This window comes from Podarcis pityusensis (assembly GCF_964106645.2).
Source record: "Podarcis pityusensis genome assembly, chromosome: 12".
In the NCBI taxonomy this organism is placed as follows: domain Eukaryota; kingdom Metazoa; phylum Chordata; class Lepidosauria; order Squamata; family Lacertidae; genus Podarcis; species Podarcis pityusensis.
In genome coordinates, this window is record NC_138037.1 from 56,949,543 (window position 1) to 56,969,449 (window position 19,907).

The 19,907-nt window shown below is 44.6% G+C and overlaps 2 protein-coding genes across 7 annotated transcripts in view; one reads left to right on the forward strand and one right to left on the reverse strand.

The window, feature by feature from the left end:
* EGFR (epidermal growth factor receptor) overlaps positions 1 to 237 on the reverse strand; it is a 147,048-nt gene extending 146,811 nt beyond the window's left edge. For both annotated transcript variants that reach the window (XM_080975747.1, XM_080975746.1), the window contains exon 1: positions 90 to 237. In XM_080975747.1, coding sequence (XP_080831873.1) covers positions 90 to 222 — 133 coding nt within the window. In that variant the 5' untranslated portion in view covers positions 223 to 237. The remainder of the gene's footprint in view (positions 1 to 89) is intronic.
* On the forward strand, positions 222 to 19,340 carry LOC308460008 (uncharacterized protein). Of its 5 annotated transcripts, none has more exons than XR_013978380.1 (3): positions 222 to 1,010; positions 10,938 to 11,202; positions 14,155 to 19,340. XR_013978380.1 is itself a non-coding variant. In XM_080976027.1 (2 exons), the coding sequence occupies exons 1-2, from the start codon at positions 290 to 292 to the stop codon at positions 16,211 to 16,213; spliced, it is 774 nt and encodes a 257-aa protein (XP_080832153.1). In that variant the 5' UTR covers positions 222 to 289; the 3' UTR covers positions 16,214 to 19,340. The 5 variants fall into 5 exon arrangements, 1 of the variants encoding a protein (XP_080832153.1); XR_013978382.1 differs by lacking the exon at positions 222 to 1,010 and having other exon boundaries at positions 9,357 to 11,202; positions 14,155 to 14,266; positions 16,161 to 19,340; XM_080976027.1 differs by lacking the exon at positions 10,938 to 11,202 and having other exon boundaries at positions 16,161 to 19,340.
* The last annotated feature ends 567 nt before the right edge of the window (positions 19,341 to 19,907 follow it).

Below are 19,907 nucleotides of genomic sequence, written 5' to 3' on the forward strand. Positions count from 1 at the left end.
AAGCGCCCTCCCGACCAAGCCAAGGCGCCTCCCGAATCCAGCGCCGAGCGCCGACCCTTCCCCGCCAGCCTCGCCCGCTCCGCGCTCACCTTTCTTCTCGTCGGCGGCGGCGCCGCACAAGCTGCCGGCCAGCAGCCCCACCAGGAGGGCGGCGGCCGCGCGCCTCGCCCCGAAGTTTCCTCCGCCGGCGAGCGAAGCCGAGCCAGCCCCGCAGACCCCCATCTCCCGCCGGGCGGCTCCTCAGCGAAGCCTCGCGCGCCGGGCTGCCTCTCCGGCGCCGCCCAGGACCATGCCAGGGGAGCGCCGCCTGCCGCGCTCGCTGCTCTCCGGCAGCCGAGAGGAGGAGGAGGAGGAGGAGGAGCAGCGAGAAGGGGCTCTGGGGCCGCCGGACTGGGCGCTTCTCCAGGTGCGCGGGAGGCGCCGGGCTTTGCGCGCGGCGAAGACGACGAGGAAGACGCGCCTGCTTGGCTGCCTCCCTTCTCTGCGCCGAACTCGCCGGCCAAACTTTTCCCCGGATCCGTCGACGCCGCCTTTCCCAGCGCTCCAGCGGCTCCCTCGGAGGATTCCGGCGGAGGGGGAGACTCGGGGAGAACGCGAAGCGCGGCTGGCGGCGGCGGCGGCGGCGGCCCGGGAGGTTCGCTCCGCGCTGCCTTCAGGTGGAGCTTCGTACCTGCCCAGCGCAGCCGCTGGTGGGAAGGGCGAGAAATTCCCGTCGGGCGGGCTGAGCCGGGCTGAGCGTCGCGCACGCGCACTGCCGCCGCCCCTTGTGGTCCTCCTTATCTGCGGGCGCTGCAACTGCCGCCCGCCTCGCCGACCTGCAGCTGCAACTGCCCAAGCCCCGGAGATGGGGGAGAGGAGGAAAGCGGGTGGGAAGCCGGGCCGGGAACGCGAAGGCGGCGAGGGCTCCGCAGGCAGAGAGCGGGGAGGCGAGGGGGCGCCGCCAAGGCAGCGGGCCAGTCCCGCCCCCCTACTTGGCGCATTTCGGCCCGCTTCTTTTCAAGCCACCCGAAGTGAGTTTGGCCTAACCGTCCTGTCCCCTCCCTCCCGAAACATTCTGGGCATGGTCATCCCGGAAAGCAGAATTTATGCTTTCATTATCATTATTATTAAATTTATGTACCACCATCCAAAGATCACAGGGCAGTTATAATAATAATAATTAATAATATTACTTACTTACTTACTTACTTACTTATCTGGCCAAGCCTCCCCAGCCACTCTGGGCGGCTTCCAACAAAACATTGAAAACACAATAAAACATCAAACATTTAAAACTTCCCTAAACAGGGCTGCCTTCAGATGTCTTCTAAAAGTCTGGTAGTTGTTCATTTCCTTGACATCTGGTGGGAGGGCGTTCCACAGGGCGGGTGCCACCACTGAGAAGGCCCTCTGCCTGGTTCCCTGTAACCTCACCTCGCAGTGAGGGAACCACCAGAAGGCCCTCGGAGCTGGACCTCAGTGTCCGGGCTGAACCATGGGGGTGGAGACACTCCTTCAGGTATACAAGGCTGAGGCCATTTAGGGCTTTCAAGGTTAACACCAACACTTTGAATTGTGCTCAGAAACGTACTGGGAGCCAATGTAGGTCTTTCAGGACTGGTGTTATGTGGTCTTGGCAGCCACTCCCAATCACCAGTCTAGCTGCCGCATTCTGGGTTAATTGTAGTTTCCAGGTCATCTTCAAAGGTAGCCTCATGTAGAGCGCAGTAGTCCAAGAGGGAGATAACTAGAGCATGCAAACTCTGGCGAGGCAGTCCGTGGGCAGATAGGGTCTCAGCTTGCATACCAGATGGAGCTGGTAGACAGCTGCCCTGGACACAGAATTGACCTGTGCTTCCATGAACAACTGTGAGTCCAAAATGACTCCCAGGCTGCACACCTGGTCCTTCAGAGGCACAGTGACCCCTTCAGGACCAGGGAGTCCTCCACACCTGCCCGCCCCCTGTCCCCCAAAAACAGTCCTTCTGTCTTGTCAGGCTTCAACCTCAATCTGTTAGCCGCCTTCCATCCTCCAACCGCCTCCAGGCACTCACACAGGACCTTCATCGCCTTTAATAATAATAATGGTTTAATAATAATAATGGTTTAATAATAATAATAATAATAATAATAATAATAATTTATTATTTATACCCCGACCATCTGGCTGGGCTTCCCCAGCCACTCTGGACGGCTTCCAACAAAATATCAAAATACAATAGTCTGTCAAATATTAAAAACTTCCCTAAACAGGGCTGCCTTCAGATGTCTTCTAAAAGTCTGGTAGTTGTTTTTCTCTTTGACATCTGGTGGGAGGGCATTCCACAGGGCAGGTGCCACTACTGAGAAGGCCCTCTGCCTGGTTCCCTGTAACTTGGCTTCTTGCAGTGGAGGAACTGCCAGAAGGCCCTCGGCACTGGACCTCAGTGTCCGGGCAGAATAATAGGGGTGGAGACACTCCTTCAGGTATACGGGACCGAAATCGTTTTGATTTAAAAGAGAAGTAGAGCTGGGTATCATCTGCATACTGATGAACACCCAGCCCAAACCCCTGAAGATCTCTCCCAGCAGTTTCATATAGATGTTAAAAAGCATGGGGGAGAGGATGGAACCCTGAGGCACCCCACAAGTGAGGTCTGAACACTCATCCCCCAACACCACTTTCTGGACACAGCCCAGGAGGAAGGAGCGGAAGCACTGTATAATGGTCTCCCAGCTCCTCTATATGGTCCAGAAGGCTGTCGTGGCTGATGGTATCAAAGGCCACTGAGAGATCAATTAGAACTTGGAAACAGCTTTCACCTTTGTCCCTAGCCCACGGGAGATCATCAACCAGCGCGACCAAAGCAGTTTTACTCCCATGATGAGACCTGAATCCCGATTGGAAGGGATCCAAATGGTCCGCATCCTCCAGGCGTGCCTGGAGTTGTTCAGCAACCACCCACTCAATTACCTTGCCCAATAATGGAAGATTTGAGACTGGGTGATAGTTGGCCATATCGGCCAGATCCCAAGATGTTTTTTTAAGAAGCGGTTTAATGACCGCCTCTTTCAGTGGGTCTGGGAAGGCTCCCTCACAAAGGGAGGCATTCACCACCCCATGGAGCCCATCTCCCAGCCCTTCCCAGCTCGCTTTTATGAGCCAGGATGGGCAAGGATTGTCCAAGCAGCCTGTCCACATCCTCGGAGGTAACAGATTGGAATTGATCCCATGCAACTTGACTAGACAGGACTCTAGCACTCTTCTGCCCTGGCCCTGCCCGCACAGTGGAGTCTTCCTCTTTCCGAATCTCAGCGACTTTATCTGCAAAAAACTTTGCAAAATAATTGCAGGAGATCTTGGAGTCCTTGCCAGGCCCCAATGGTGAAGGTTGTTCTGTTAGATTGCAAACCACCTGAAAGCGCCTCCTGCTGCTGTTTCCAGCAGGTGCAATAGAGGGGGTGAAGAAGGTCCTCTTCGCCGTCACTGTTGCCACTTGGTAGGCTCGACACTGAGCTCTAACCCATGTCCAGTCCATGGAGTCAGAGAGGGCGTTTAAGAGCCAGACTGTTGATAGCCCTGGTTAACTCCGCATTCCAGCAGGCCACCAAGAAATCCGCTGAAAGGCCATCAGCATGGGATAAAACATCCCCTACCACTCTCTGGAACCATTAAGTGGCAGATGCGGACCATTTGAATTGGTCCCACCTCCCTGCAGAGGGGAAGGGTTGCAGAGAAGTCCAGTTGCACCAGGAAGTGATCTGACCATGGCACTTCTTTTGTTTCGCTTTTAGTTAGTGTTAGATCTACATCCGTAGAGGTAAACACCAGGTCCAAGGCATGTCCGCGGCTATGGGTTGGGCCAGACATATTCAGGGACAGCCCCATGGAGGCCATGCTTTCCACGAAGTCCCAAGCGGCCCCTTGTAAGGTCATGTCGGCATGGATGTTAAAATCCCCCAGGACAACCAAACTAGGTGTCACCAGGAGAACATCCGCCACACCTGAAGCAGCTCGGGCAGAGAATCCTTGGTGCAGCGGGGAGGTCGGTACACCAAAAGGAATCCTGTACTTCCCCTATTGCCCAACTTCCAGAACATGCACTCAGAAAATGGGGGCTTCCCAATAGGATGCCTGGTGCAAGCTAATGACTTCCTAAAAATCACTGTAAACCCCCTCCCCGTCCACATGACCTGGGTTGCTGTGCGTAAGAGAAACCTGGTGGGCAAGCAGCGGCAAGGACAGGCCCATCTGCTTCATCCAACCAGGTCTCTGTCACACATGCCAGGTCAAATCCTCCATCCACAATCAGGTCGTGGATAGCAGTGATCTTATCAGTCATTGACCTGGCATTGCACAGCAGCACCTTCAGGTCAAATTACCGTAATTTGCCATCTCTTTAAAGAAAATTTCTGAATAAAATTCTGGAATAGGAAACAATCTGATTAAAAAGCAAGGCAGTGGTGGAGTGAGCATTGCCGCCCAGCTGTGGTAGTGCTTTTAAATATCCCTATACCATATTAACAATCAGTCTGATTTAGGGAGGAAAGCCTTTTTGTTGCAGCTGCTGCTATTACACAATTGGAAGTTAAAAACCTTTGCCCATCTACTATAAATCACTCAAGAGATCTTTCAGTAGATCATGTTATGCCTTCTGATCATCCTTTGTGTAGCGTAGCACAGTCACTTAAAGGTAACCTTTCTCACCCTTCCTATGCCACTCTGTATCTGTATCTCTCTCCCTCTCTGTAGCATCCCAATCTCCTCCCCACTGTCTTCCTCCCTCTCTCTTACACACACATACTCAACACAAACCCAAGATGCATTTGTAGAAAAGGAAGCAATTCACAGAGGAGTGGTCCAGAGCAAGAGTGGGCTAGAGTGTCTGACAGACTGCATGAAATTAGACCAAAATTTATGAGCAGCACATAGGCCAAAACCTCCTCACTACTGGTGTAAAGGAATGTATTTTTCCCCAGGGGAATCCATCACAATTTTAGAAACATCTATCAAGTCATACCACAACTCCCCCCCCCCAACTAAAAACCCAGCAAAGGAAAGAAGCTGTAACAACCGCAGACAGCAAACACATGCACATATACTTCCTGAGTTAAATTCAGTGTTAATTCAACATTTGATTCTAGATGCTGAGTGAAACAAAACAGGTTTATGCTGCCTGGTTTCAAGAACTTGCTCTGAATAAAAAGGCCTATGTACTGCTGGTATTACATTTCATATTATGAGTATTTCCGCAAATGTGCACCTTTGGCGCATAGTCTCTCATAGAAGTTGGAACAGGAACAGAGAGGAGTTGCTTTCAGATGCCCAATCCTCTTGGAAACCCATCGGGAAGAGGATTAGGTCCAACTGAGCTTCACGCCTGCTCTCTCCTTGTGAGTATAACATGAGAAGGGGAACATGTTGCGGGGCTGTCTCATTCCCAGTGCTTCATTTGGAAATGGGACGGGATTGGAGGCTACAACTATAGCTTTATCAGTGCCTCAGATATTGGGGAAGCTCCATTCTGTTTGCTTTGTGACAAGCTGTGGGAGACAATTCTAGGCAGAGAATTCTTGTATCTCTTGTGTTGTCTACCACAATCTTAATGTTCACAAATGTCATGCAGTTTCCCTCAGTGCAAAGATTCTGTCAGGAAGCAGGCAAAAGGGTATTTTCTTTTTAAAAGGAAAATTTATTAGAAAACAACAGACAGGGAGCAGCCTAGTTTTGCCAGTTTAGCAATAGCTGTAGTTCCTGTTCTTGTATCTACACAGCGGCTGCAAAGTGTGTTCTGGAAGCTCTTCTTCAATCACAATGCATTTTCCTGCTCATCTTCTGCTCAAATGGGGGAAAGGACTGTTTGCAAAGAGAAGCCCATGCATGCTGTCTCTTAAACAGAAGGGGCAGGGAGTGGCTGCTAATTCGAGGGTAAATTCCCCCATTCCTCAATTTTTTAATCAATAGTTTTATTGCAAACTTTGAAGAAGTGTAGAAATGAAAGCATAACACTCATTTCATCCATGTATTTGACCTGGAAGTGTTGTGTTAGTTTGCTTTAAATGTGGACCCTACAAAATCTACTATCACTATGATTCTATGATTGCTCTTCAAATACTGTGTACAATTCTGGCTATCACATCTGAAAAATGACTTTGCAGATGTGGAAAAGATGCAGTAACGATCAGGGAACTGGAGCAAGTAGTCTACAAGGAAGGGTTGCAATGCTTGATGCTTTTTGTTAAGGAAAGTGATGAGTAGAGAGGGATGGGGGCACATGATAGAGGTGTATACAATTATACATATGTGGGGGTGGGGGAGTGGAGAGAGAATGAATTTTCCACTTGTCTTACCGGAACCTGGAGTCATCCAGGGGGTTGGACCGGATGACCCTTGGTGTCTCTTCTAAATCTACAATTCTATAATTCTGTGGCGCTGGATGGTGGAAGACTCAGGAAAGGCAAAAGGAAGTACTTCCTCATATAGCACCAAGGTAAACGGGGGGGGGGGGGATTTACTACCATAACTTTCATGGCTTTAAAAGGGGATTAAATTCATGGAAGATAATGCTATCAATAGCATCTGTTAGCTCATTTGGTTAGAGCATGGTGCTGATAAAATGCCATGGTTGTGGGTTTGGTTCCCATATGAGCCACCTGCATATTCCTGCATTGAAGGGGGTTCAAGGCTTTTATTCAGCCAGGAACTTGCCAGAACTCATTTCCAGCATCTCTCAGCTCAGCACCATTGCAATTTTAAGAGAAAAAGAAAGGTGTTCATGGTGAATTCCAGCACCTCTTTTTCTAGAAAAATAGCATTCGTTGGACTAGATTCATTCCAACTCTGATTTATAATAATGAGTCATAATAGCTCTATGCTGTTTCCAAGATCATAGGCAGTGTCCCTGAATACAGTAGCAGGCATCTGATTGGCTATTGTGGGAAGCAATATGCAGGGTGAGAAAGGCCTTTGGTCTGATCCAGCAGGGCTCGTATACAGTGGATATGCACGCTATGTAAATCCTGCATGGAACAGATTGCTGCTGAAAATCTATTCAAAGTCAGAAAAATTGCAACAACTTGGGTGTTTTTTTTAAAAAAGGACAGGATGACACTGTAGAAAACACTGGAATGCAGTAGTTTGTCTCCTTGATAAATGAGTGAATTGCTCTTCTCAATTCCAGACTAAACAGCTGGTGTGGAAACAACCCTTAAAGGGGAATTCTTATGCCTGTTCATGGAAATGGTACAAACAAGTTATTAACATTATCCACAGGGCCTTGATGCCCCCACCTCCCACCACCTCAGCTGCAGCAGTGTGGTAGACACACTGCTGTTAGCAATGTAATGATCAAACATTGCTGATGCTGTTAATGATTACCTAGCTTTGCAATCATTACATCATTGTAGGTTGTTAGTTTTACTGGTTTTTAGTTCAATGAAACTTGAGGAATAACAAGTAAAGTTTCACCCAGGTCTTTACCTGCAGTTGCATTCTGCCCCAGTTCCTCGTGCATCAAAAAAGGTTGTTGTTTACTTTTAACTGGCTGAATGAATGTATTTGTCAAGAACAAAAGTCATAACAAAGCATCATAAACTCAATACATAGCAATCAGTGCATCATAAAAGGCAGACGAGAACATGTTTCAATCCACATTTATTGATGTGCACTTGCTTAGCACAGGTAAAAGAAGCAGCAAAATCAAAAACATTCTTATCCTTATTGTAGAGGCAAAAATCCAGCCTTTTGGAGTTCCTTGTTAATTGTGCTGCTTGAAAGGGGAGAGAACGCCTTGGTTATATATTCTTCCAAAGCAGTAGCCATGTTGCAGCAAAACCAATAGAGTCCTGTGCAGCAACTTAAAGTCTAACAACTTTATAGATGCATAATTTGGGGATGCAAATTCAAATGCAATTATATCTCTCCACTGAGAATATTGAGCTGGTATAAGAAGGTCTTGATTTTGGTCATTAACATAGTTAAAGAAAGGGGTCCACATTTATTGGAAGGTGTCACTATTTGTTATGCCTTTAATTGCCCTTCTGTGTCTGGTGAGACACTCAGACATTGCTATATCCCTTATATTATTTTCTCATATGTTCAGGGGGGTTACGTTCTGGTTCTTCCATTGCTGAGCTATTGCTAATCATGGTGCAGTCAGTAAGAGCTCTACTAATTGGCTGTGGTGCAGGGTGGAGCCTAAGTCTAAGTCCAAAGACAGTAGGACTAAGACAGGATTTGGAGAAAAGGGATTGGCCTGTAATTGCAGATATAACGGAGAATACACTATTCCAAAAGTTGTTAATATGAGGACATTCCCACCAAACATGAATAAATTAGCCAAGCTTTCCACAGCCCTTCCAATATAAAGGGGAAAGGGAGGGATTAATTTTTGCCATCCTAACTGGCATCCAGTGCCATCAGAGAACGACCTTGAGCAAGGCCTCCTGTAAGCGAGCAGAGATGGTTTTGAGTGGGATAGTGGTCCTGATACCCTCCCATTTGTGATCTTCAACTGGGTGACCTAAGTCTGATTCCCATACAATTTGAAGGCCTCTAGCATCCCCCACTTTGTGATCTAATATTTGGGAAACAGCACCCTTCAGGTCATCCTACTTCATAAGGATTCATACAAAGCAAGTATGCTAGGCTGTCTCCCCTGCACTCCAAAGAGGGTGCAAAAGAATGAGCCTGGGCTACCTGAAACCAGGTAATATGAGTGCCTTTTAATTTTCCTTGCAGTTCCTCTTTGGAAATTGCTTTCCCTCTGGGAAGCAGGTCACGGATTGTAGAAATGCTTATGTCCTTCAAATCCTTGAACTGTTAATATTTATCTGTGTGTCTGAAAGCTGAATGATCCAGGATCAGTGGTTCAGGGTCTGGGGCCAGTGTTCTGCTCCATGTTCTCCACACATAAGTACAGTACTGATCTACAGTACTAAATGGATTGTCTGTTTTCCTTTACCGCCTTCAAGGACAAAGGTAAGAAAGGGCGGGCTCCCATTAAGGTGTGGAAGAGACCATCTTGAGTTGAACCCCAGGGCTCCCCCTAAGCAATCGGTTCAAGGATTTAATTTGAAAAGCAGCATAGTTTATTTTTTTTTAATATAATTTTTATTATTTTCATTAATAAAATATAATAACATTACAATAATCAATCAAATGCATTTGCTCCCCTGAGCTCGTGACTTCCCTCCCTCCCTTCAACTGGTTTCCTGCTTCCTCATAAATTGTACACACCTTTCTATTGTCAGTTTCTGTCCTTTGATACGTATCAAATCCTTCTATGGTCAGATATTATTATTACACTGTGCTGCAGGATTTATGTCAGTCCTGCTAGTGTCTTCAACTTTTTACTACTGTAGCCTCTTTAAGATCCTATCCTTTCAGCTAAAGTAAATTTATTCCAATCTCTCTGGAATTTCTGGTCACCTTGGTTCTGGATCCTCACAGTCAATTTGGCCAACTCCGCATATTCAATCATCTTCATCTGCCACTCCTCAACCATTGGTAATTCTTGTAATTTCCATCTTTGGGCTAACAAAATTCTTGCCGCATTGGTGGCATACATAAATAATATTTGGTCTACTTTAGTAATCTCTTCTCCCATCAACCTGAGCAAGAATGCTATATTTTAACATCTTTTTAAATGTTAAGTTAGGCATTCCCATTCCTCCTTTTGTTCTATGTAGAGAGTTTTGTTGCTTCTCCTAGATTTGTTGCCTCCTGACACAAATGCATTGAGTTTGTTTTGCCATCTCTTTAGCTGAAAGGATAGGCAAAACTTGAAGGAGAAAAAAAGAACTTAGGTAACACTGACATTTTGACCATGGCTATTCGTTCAAGCCAGCTAAGACTGAGATGCTTCTGTTTCCTAAGTTCTTGTTGAATGCCTTTATACAGCCCCTATATGTTGTCTTGTGTCTGTGGTGTTGAGGTTAATACCTAAGTACTTAAATCCTCCATGCAATATGAGATACGCATATATTCTACATGAACAATGGAGAAGAAATCAATGAAGAAACAGCTATAAGTAATATTGTATGTCTAGTAATTGCCTTCTAAAGTGACAGATCATTTTATGACAGAGCACTTGCTTTTCCTACTATCAAAGCTAATGTTTTATCAATTTTAAAAAGGCATTGTTTCCATTTCTTATGCATGGTACCCACAAACAATTTAACATGTTTTGTTTATATTTGGGTGCCTTACATTTTTTTTATAGGGATAAAAATAAATACATCTACTTTGCTGCATCATGGACTTTCTCTGTAAACTTAAAATTCCTTCATTGTTGGTTTGAGACTGTCTTGGAATATTTAATTGCTCTCCTATGCTTTCCAGTATATTTTCTCATCAGTTTCCTTATCACAAAAGGCCGGGAGGGAGGAGCAGGTTTGTTGCACAAGAGCACTGAATCAGCATTAATTGTGTGACCTGCATTTGCCAGGATGTGATTGGATCTCACCCCAAAATAGTGACTGTCTGGAAGCATTCTCAGTTTCTTACACAGAATTTTTTAATGCAGTTTAAAAGGATTTGCTACTCACAGTCTGGCCATTTGTTCCATATACTGTACCTTTAGTAAACAGGCTTTACATGTTTTTATTCTTTTTCAATAACTTTTTTGACTTGAGTAACAAAAGAACAATGGATGAGAAGCAAAACCTTTCTGAAACCAATTTCAATTCTCTTTAAACCTGTTTTCTGTCTTTTTATTCCACTCCTATAAGGAGTCAATTAAAATGACTGATTTAGAGTTTGCATTATGTGTGCCAGCAGTGGCTACAACGAGCAAAGCCTGGAAAAGATAAATCATCCAAAGATTTATGACTGACTAGTTCCTTAGAATTTGAGTTAACGTTAAATGTTAACTTGCTATGTTCATTTAAGGGAGTGTGGACAATGTCGGCTCCATGTGTGCTTCTGCATAGATCTCCTGAGCCAGCCACATTCTCTTTGCTTCCTTTTTCCTACACAGGGGAGAGAGACGCATGGCTGCATGAAGCACTCAGAAAGATCACAGGGGGAATCAGAAAGGTTTCCTTCTGATCATCCAGTTTGAGGGTACGCAATGAGGAGCCAGCACTGTTCTTACCCACTTCCTTTACAGCCTCTCAGACCTCCATACTGAACTTTTAAACTTTGCTTCCGGTGAAGAGGCTCTAAATGTTTTGGACTCTGCCTGGGATGGGGAGATACAGTAGGACCGCCACCCTGTTCAAAGCAGCACACTCAGTGAAGGGGTAGGATGTTTGTTTTTCAGTCATTAGGTGGGAATAGGAATTATTGCAACACACAGCCTCCTAGAGTGATATTGGCCAGAATGACAACTATTCAGAATGGTTCTGGCAGTTTAAGTATTGAGCAATAGTTGAGACAGCAGATGGCTGGAGCCTGAGAAGGCAAAAGAAAAAGATCCTACCCCCCACCCCCCAACACCAGTTGGATGCTAATATGCTTGGGACAATCTCATTCAATTGGAGTGATGAGATGTGGGCTCTTTCCACAGAAGTCACACAGTGATATGTAGCATTTATGGAGTGCTTCTGAGCACTTTATTATCCCCAACCACCTTGTCAAGGGGAGGGGTCATGTATTATTTCCCCTCTTTTGTGGGGTGGGTCTGAGGTTCAGAGAGAACTGTGTGCCTACACCAGATGTGTTCACAGCTGAGGTGACATTTGATCCAGGACTTCCCTGCTCACATCTCACACCATTAACTGTTGTTCTGCTCAGCTCTATTCAAACCAATAGTCTGCCCCATTGCTCATGGTATGTCCAGTTATTTGTCTGTCTGAGATTCTCACTTTGGGTGCTTGAACAGCTAGAACGGGGGCCAAATTATGTTACATTAGGAGGATGTTTAAACACTTGCTTAGGATTGGGCATGTCTCCTTATTAACAAAAAGTAGTTGCAGGGTACCTTAATCTGGACCAGGACTGCTGTATGATGAGAGAAGAATTAACTCCTTCTTTTTGTGCCATTTTCCTGCTGAAAAATCTCCCAGTTAAGAAAGCAACGTGCCCAGTCCTAAGCATGTGATTTAAAACTCTTGAGCAATGTAATGAACAGTTTGGTCCTGACTGGAAGAATATGTTCTTTTCTAGCATTTGAGTTCCTGTGTGTACTCACTGAAATGGCCTGAGCAGGGTGGACCTGTTTGGAAACTGTTGATCAAATCAATTTTCCCAAATAGGCAAATTTGACTAAGACCCAGAGGCCATTTTGGTGGCATCACTTTCTTTTTTTATTGTTATTTCAAAGCAGTTTCAGAGTCCCCAAATAAAACAGAAAATTGTGCCAGTGTGTGTGCATTTATATTTTGAATCTGCACCATGTCCCCAGTTTAAATATCCTCCTCCCAAAAAGGTGATATTTAACCTTTAAGGGGATGCATGTGGCCTTATAAGTTCAAAAACTGAATTTAATATTTTTAAACTAGATATATTTTAAATTAGTTATGCCTTATGCTGAACCTACTCTGTGCCTGCCCAAAGAAGTGAGATAATGTTGAAAATGATTTATGAGTGTGAGCTGTTGTTTTGTTGATTGTGCATAGTTGAAATGATACCAGAACAAAAATTACCAAAACAAACATAAATGAAAACCAGATCATTTTTGTGTTTCAATAAAATTAGTGTATACTGAATGGCTAATATATAACAGCCGCACAATCCTGAAATCTGTGAATTAAAATCCCAACTGTAATCTACAGAAATGGAAAAGACCTCTTTTGAGAGAATCAATATTTCATTTTCTTCAGGAATGCAACAAAATACGTTGTGACTGAATCCAGTTGAAAACCATGGGTCCTGGGTTAATCATAACTACATTTATTTTGATTGGGGCTATAATGGCAAGCTGTTGCATTTGTAAGGGCACAATTAGTTCTTCTTAAGGTGTATATAGCAACTATATAGCAACTGGAAATAATGATATTTCCAAATGTCAGATACGAAATGGGAAGACTAAGAGTAGATCCAGGAAATGATTTTATCACACCTTACTGCTGGGCAGAATAAATAGAGATATCCTGGTCTACCAAGTGGCTACTTGCACATCACAGTAAGCTACCATTTGGTAAATGGCAATCTGAATCCATTCTAAAGAGTGACTAACCGTGTAATCTCTAAGCTGTAAATCCTGTCCAAGAGACGCTTCCAATCATCCAATAGATTTCATCTCCTTGTTACACCTAAACATGCTGGTTTAAAGTGATTTTATTTGCAATATTCATTATTATTCCAAGGGGAAGCATTTCATTTCAACAGCAGTCTTCTTTCTAGGATAGATATGTAACTAGACTGGATGGCATTCTTAATTTTTCTCTGTTGCAAGTCTAAGACAATTATCCATAGAAATTGTTGTCCTTCCATAAGGAAAATGCAATTTGTCTTCCACAATAAAACACCTCCAAAATGTACAGTGAAAGGGAGCAGCACTGCATGGACATAACTCTTTCTTTCTTTAGTCTGCTCAGGCCAATCATAACAGATTTATTAGGGTCTTCAGCAGCACAGGTCAAGGATTCATGGAATTGTTGCAAAACTAGGGGCACGGGGTCTCTAGAGTGACGCACACAAGGCTATCGTGCAGTTCATCAAGGCTTTTGAAGCCTCTTGTTAGCAAACAATATTTGTTCTTTGGTGGACTTATACAGCACACACATTGAAATATGAAGCCAGCAGAACCTCATCTGTTTCAACCTGGTGCCACAAAATTGATCCAACCTGAGAAAAAGAGCAACCCATCTGTGTCTCAAGCTGGCAATGTGCACCCAGCCAGCTTTAGCTAGATAGCTTTAATTTAAATGGATTTTAAAGGTAGACAAATTATATGAAAGTAGTTATTATTATATAGTTACACACACAGAGTTGAAATTGAAATTATTTTTGGAAGCCAAACGTCCAACAGGGCTTCCGGGGCTTCCAATTGGCTGCAGGAGCTTCCTGCAGCCAATCAGAAGCTGCACTTTTGTTTCCGAACATTTTGGAAGTCAAACGGACTTCTAGAACGTATTCCATTTGACTTCCAAGGTACGACTGTATTATCATTGGCCACTGTAGAACCTTCCAGAACTACTTCAATCAAGTCTTGGTGGTATTTGAGGTATGCTTGGGATCATTGTCCTGTTGGAAGGTCCAATGACTCCAGTCTTCAGCTTTCTCACAGATGGTGTGATGTTTCCTCCTAGGCTTTTCCGATTCTTCAATGAATCCTGCCTGCCTTCCTCATGCTGCAAGTTTCCAGTACCAGAGGATGCAAAGCAGCCCCAGAGCATCACCGAGCCACCACCATGCTTCACTGTAGGTGGAGTGTTCTCTTCAGCATATGCTTCATTCTTCTTCCTGCAGACATAGTGCTGATCCATGAGACCAAAAAATTCCAATTTTGTATCATTGCTCCACAGAACAGAATCCCAAACTTCTGTGGCTTATTTATTTGAGCATATTGGAGCCAACTTTTCTTGTACTTTGGGGTCAGTACATCTTGGAGTTCTTGCATGGAAACCTTCTGCATTTAGTATGCGCCTTACTGCGCTCACTGAAACCTCAGTGTCTGCTGCCACCAAGTCTTGCTGCAGCTCTTTTGGAGCCACTTGAGGGGTTTTCCCAGCCTGTCTTCTCTGAAATCAGGTCTCTGCCTCAAGTGTCAGGCTGCTGCCAGCAACTCCCCTGGCTGGTTGCCCTGGAACGTACAAAGACAAGGAATGTTCTTACCATCCACAGTATTTACAGAGAGAGGCTTCTTGGATAATGGCATTGTCCCAAGTGAATCTCCACCCCTGTTTCTCCCACTTCCTCATTTGTCATCCTTTCTATGGGTGCTGACAAGTGCCCTCTGTCTTTGAGATCTTTGCTCTCCCACTTTCAAGGCTTGCCAGGATTTGGCGGGGGGGACTGGAGTGCTTTCTGAAGACACTGTGTCCGTCAGCTGTCGCCACCCTGGTGCTTCCTCTTCCTCCTCCTCTCCCATTATTTCCCAACTTTTCCCTTCATCTGCCTCTGAGCTGTGACCTCCCTCAACCCAAACCCCTGCTGTAATTCTAAACTGTCTTCCTCTTCTCTGGAAGGGTCAGGTTGGGGAGGTGGTCTCCACCATTCCTCCTCTGCCCAGTCCCTGACATGCAGATAGCTTCCTTTTTCTGCCCCATTCAGGTAGTGTAATCACTGTTCTTTTAACTTTGTACTTGTGAACTATGCTTCCAACAGTGTCTCTAGGAACATCCAGTGCCTTCACTATCTTCTTGTATCCTGCTCCTTCTTTGTGAAGGGCAATGATCTCTTCTCTTACCTTCTTAGACCGTTCTCTTGACGTAGCCATATTTCTAACATGCAGCCAAATTTGACACTCAGCAAACCCCTAGTCAGTTCAGGTATTTCATGTGTTCCAGCTCAAGCACACCTGGTGCAACTAATGAAGCCCTTGATTACTTGCACCAGGTGTTCTTGAGACAACACCTGTTGTATTTGTGCTGTTGTGAGGGATTCTATTCAGGGGGTTGGATAATAGTGAGACTGGAGAAGCCAGTATAAGTTGCATTGTCAGCTGAATTTGGGTGAAACCACTTGAAATATTGAGGTATTTCAAGTGATTTTGCTTGATTTGCTCATTGTAAATAGCTGAGACCTGTGGGTATATAGGTAACGGTAAAGGGACCCCTGACCATTAGGTCCAGTCATGACCAACTCTGGGGTTGCGGCGCTCATCTCGCTTTATTGGCCGAGGGAGCCGGCGTACAGCTTCTGGGTCATGTGGCCAGCATGACCAAGCCGCTTCTGGCGAACCAGAGCAGCGCATGGAAACGCCGTTTACCTTCCCGCTGGAGCGGTACCTATTTATCTACTTGCACTTTAATGTGCTTTCGAACTGCTAGGTTGGCAGGAGCAGGGACCAAGAAACGGGAGCTCACCCCGTCGTGGGGATTCGAACCGCCAACCTTCTGATCGGCAAGTCCTAGGCTCTGTGGTTTAACCCACAGCGCCACCCGCGTCTATGGTGGTATATAAATTCAAATAATAATAAATAACAAGTCTGTAAATATTGATAATAAACATTTGCAATGGGGATTGAATAATTTTGATTTCAACTGTATACAGAGAGTCTTACTGACAGTATCAGCAAGGAGTCAATCAAATGTATATTAAAGTAAATACAAAAGGGGGAAAAAGACTATTTTTTCCCTTTTTTGCTTCAAAGGGATCTGTATCAGCCCTCAAAACAAACCTGCCTTCAGCACAAGAAAAAACTGAAAGTCGGCAGTTAGCAATCTGTTTCCACAAAAAATGTGCTTTTACAGCAAGACCACCAACAGTGAACATGAGCCACAGACCAAGCCACAGGCTCCTAGACGAAACCAAGTAATTGGGATTGAATCTCTAATACAACTCAACATAGACTAAAGTCCCATGTTGCAAGAATCATAGCAATGGCTTTTCCTGACTATTTAGCCAATATTAAAGAATGTAACTGAGCAAGCTAAGTTGAATGTATTTCCAAATTAGGACTTCCTAAGAAGTTACAATGTTATTGGATTCATGCTTATTAGTATATCAGTGTTCAGTCTCCAGTAAAATAAAATCTATATATCAATCCTTTTGCAAAGTCTTCACTCAAAAAGAATTTAAAGCATTCATTTACTACATCATTATCAAATGAACACATATGATAGGAAATAAATAACTCAAAACAGGACATATTGCAGGGCTGTTAGTCTGACATTCAGGGCTAGTGTAGCAAGCTAAATATCCTACAAAATAAAACACTCAACTAGGCTGGGGCTCCAGCTTTAGATATAAGCATTCCTTGATGCTATTGCAGCACTGGCCGCAAATCAGTAAGAGTGGCCTAATAATTGTAGGTGCTTCAATACTAGTATTTATTCTAGTATGGGCACTCCTCATACATGCCCCCCCCTTTTGTTGCAAAGTCCACATGGCATCAATTATATGAAAAGACCAGCCAGTATCTTTTCTCATTTGAAGACAGATTTTGCCTTTCCATGAAAAATTACGTAAATATTTTAAAAAACCTGTTACCAATCCATTTGCAACATTAAGCCCCAGACCAGCCCCTGACAGGCATGAGAGATTTGCAGCACTAGAATAACCTAAAGAGTTAATAACCCCACAAACAGTGAGGATTGGGCCTGTTACATCTACCTCCCTGAAGCTCAGCACTGGCACCCCACAGGGATGTGTGCTGAGTCCCTACCTGTACTCAGTTGTATACATCTGACTGCATTTCATCTGATCCATCTACTGCAATTATTCAGTTTGCAGATGATACTACCATAATGGGTCTAATTACAGGTGGAGATGAATCAGCGTACAGGGGGGAGGTTGAAAAAGTATCTACATAGAGAATAACTTGCACCTAAATATTAGCAAGACAAAGGAGACGGTGTTGGATTTTCGGAGGAAGTGCGGGGAACTAGCCCTGTTGTATATTGGGGGGGGGGCATGTTGTGTGGAGAGAGTCTCTTCCTTTAAATTCCTTGGGAGTTTACCTTAGTGAAGACCTCACTTGGAAAAACAATATAACTCAGGTGGTTAGGAAGGCCCAACAGAGACTCCATTTCTTCAAGGTCTTGCGAAAGAACAATGTTAAACAACAGTTGATGACTTCCTTCTCATATTCTTTCCTCTCATATTATATCACAGTGGGGTGCATTGGCTTGACAGCCACGGACAGAAAGTCTCTACAGAGGGTGGTGAACACAGCAAATGTCATAGACCAAATGGAGCAAACAGCACGCAGACCTAGTGGTGGGAGGAAAAAATCCTTAAATAAGAGACACGGGGGAATGATTAATGGACTTCAATGTCTGTACACTAATGCGCAAAGCATGGGAAATAAACAAGATGAGCTTGAGCTCTTGGTACAGCAAACTAAATATGACATAATAGGCATCACTGAAACCTGGTGGGATAAGTCCCACGATTGGAATGTAATAATGGAGGGATACAATCTATTTCAGAGAAACAGACCAGACAAGAAAGGAGGAGGAGTGGCATTATATGTCAGGGATGTGTATACCTGTGAAGAGATCCAAGATTTAGAACCTCAAAGCCAAAGTGAGAGCATTTGGGTCAAAATTAAGGGAGAGAAGAATAACAGTGACCTCATTGTGGGAGTTTACTATAGATCCCCAAGCCAAACGGAGGACATAGATGATGCCTTCCTGGAACAGATGGCCAAGCATGCAAAAGGAAGGGAGATAGTAGTAATGGGGGACTTCAATTACCCGGATATTTGTTGGATGTCAAACTCAGCCAAGAGCATAAGGTCAAACAGATTCCTCACTGGCCTTGCAGACAACTTCATTGTCCAGAAAGTGGGAGAAGCAACAAGAGGAACAGCCATTTTAGATCTGGTCCTAACCAATGTTGATGACCTGGTTAGTGGGGCAGAAGTGGAAGGATCATTAGGCGCGAGTGATCATGCTCTTCTGAAGTTTACTATACAGCGGAAAGGAGCAGCCAAGCATACTAGGACTCAATTTCTTGACTTTAAGAAAGCCGACTTCATAAAACTTAGGGAAGTGCTGGGTGAGATCCCATGGACAGTAATACTAAAAGGAAAGGGAGTTCATGATGGCTGGGAGTTTGTTAAGAGGGAGATAGTAAAAGCACAACTTCAGGCAATACCAATGGAAGGTGCCTAAAGAAGCCAGGGTGGCTATCTAAAGAACTTTTAACTGAGTTAAGATTAAAAAAGGATGTGTACAAAAAATGGAAAAGGGGGGAAACCACCAAAGAGGAATTCAAACAAATAGCCAGCACGTGTAGACACAAAGTCAGAAAAGCTAAAGCACATAATGAACTCAGGCTTGCTAGAGAGGTTAAAAGCAACAAAAGGGCTTTTATGGGTATGTTCGTAGCAAAAGGAAGAACAAAGAAACAGTGGGGTCACTCAGAGGAGAAGATGGTGAAATGCAAACAGGGGACACAGAAAGGGCTGAACTCCTCAATGCCTTCTTTGCCTCAGTCTTCTCCGATAAAGAAAACAATGCCCGACCTGAAGAATTTGGAGCAAATGATTCAGCAGAGGAAACACAGCCCAGAATAACTAAGGAGATAGTACAAGAATACTTGGCTAGTTTAGATGTATTCAAGTCTCCAGGGCCAGATGAACTGCATCCAAGAGTATTAAAAGAACTGGCAGATGTGATCTCAGAACCACTGGCAGTCATCTTTGAGAATTCCTGGAGAACAGGCGAAGTCCCGGCAGACTGGAGGAGGGCAAATGTTGTCCCTATTTTCAAAAAGGGGAAAAGAGAGGACCCAAATAATTACCGCCCAGTCAGTCTGACATCAATACCAGGGAAGATTCTGGAGCAGATCATTAAGCAAACAGTCTGTGAGCACCTGGAAAGGAATGCTGTGATCACCAATAGTCAGCATGGATTTCTGAAAAATAAGTCATGTCAGACTAACCTGATCTCATTTTTTGACAGAATTACAAGCCTGGTAGATGAAGGGAACGCAGTGGATGTAGCCTACCTTGATTTCAGCAAGGCATTTGACAAGGTGCCCCATGATATTCTTGTAAAGAAGCTGGTAAAATGCGGTCTTGACTATGCTACCACTCAGTGGATTTGTAACTGGCTGACTGACCAAACCCAAAGGGTGCTCATCAATGGTTCCTCTTCATCCTGGAGAAGAGTGACTAGTGGGGTGCCACAGGGTTCTGTCTTGGGCCCGGTCTTATTCAACATCTTTATCAATGACTTGGATGATGGACTCAAGGGCATCCTGATCAAATTTGCAGATGACACCATATTGGGAGGGGTGGCTAACACCCCAGAGGACAGGATCACACTTCAAAACGACCTTGACAGATTAGAGAACTGGGCCAAAACAAACAAGATGAATTTTAACAGGGAGAAATGTAAAGTATTGCACTTGGGCAAAAAAAATGAGAGGCACAAATACAAGATGGGGG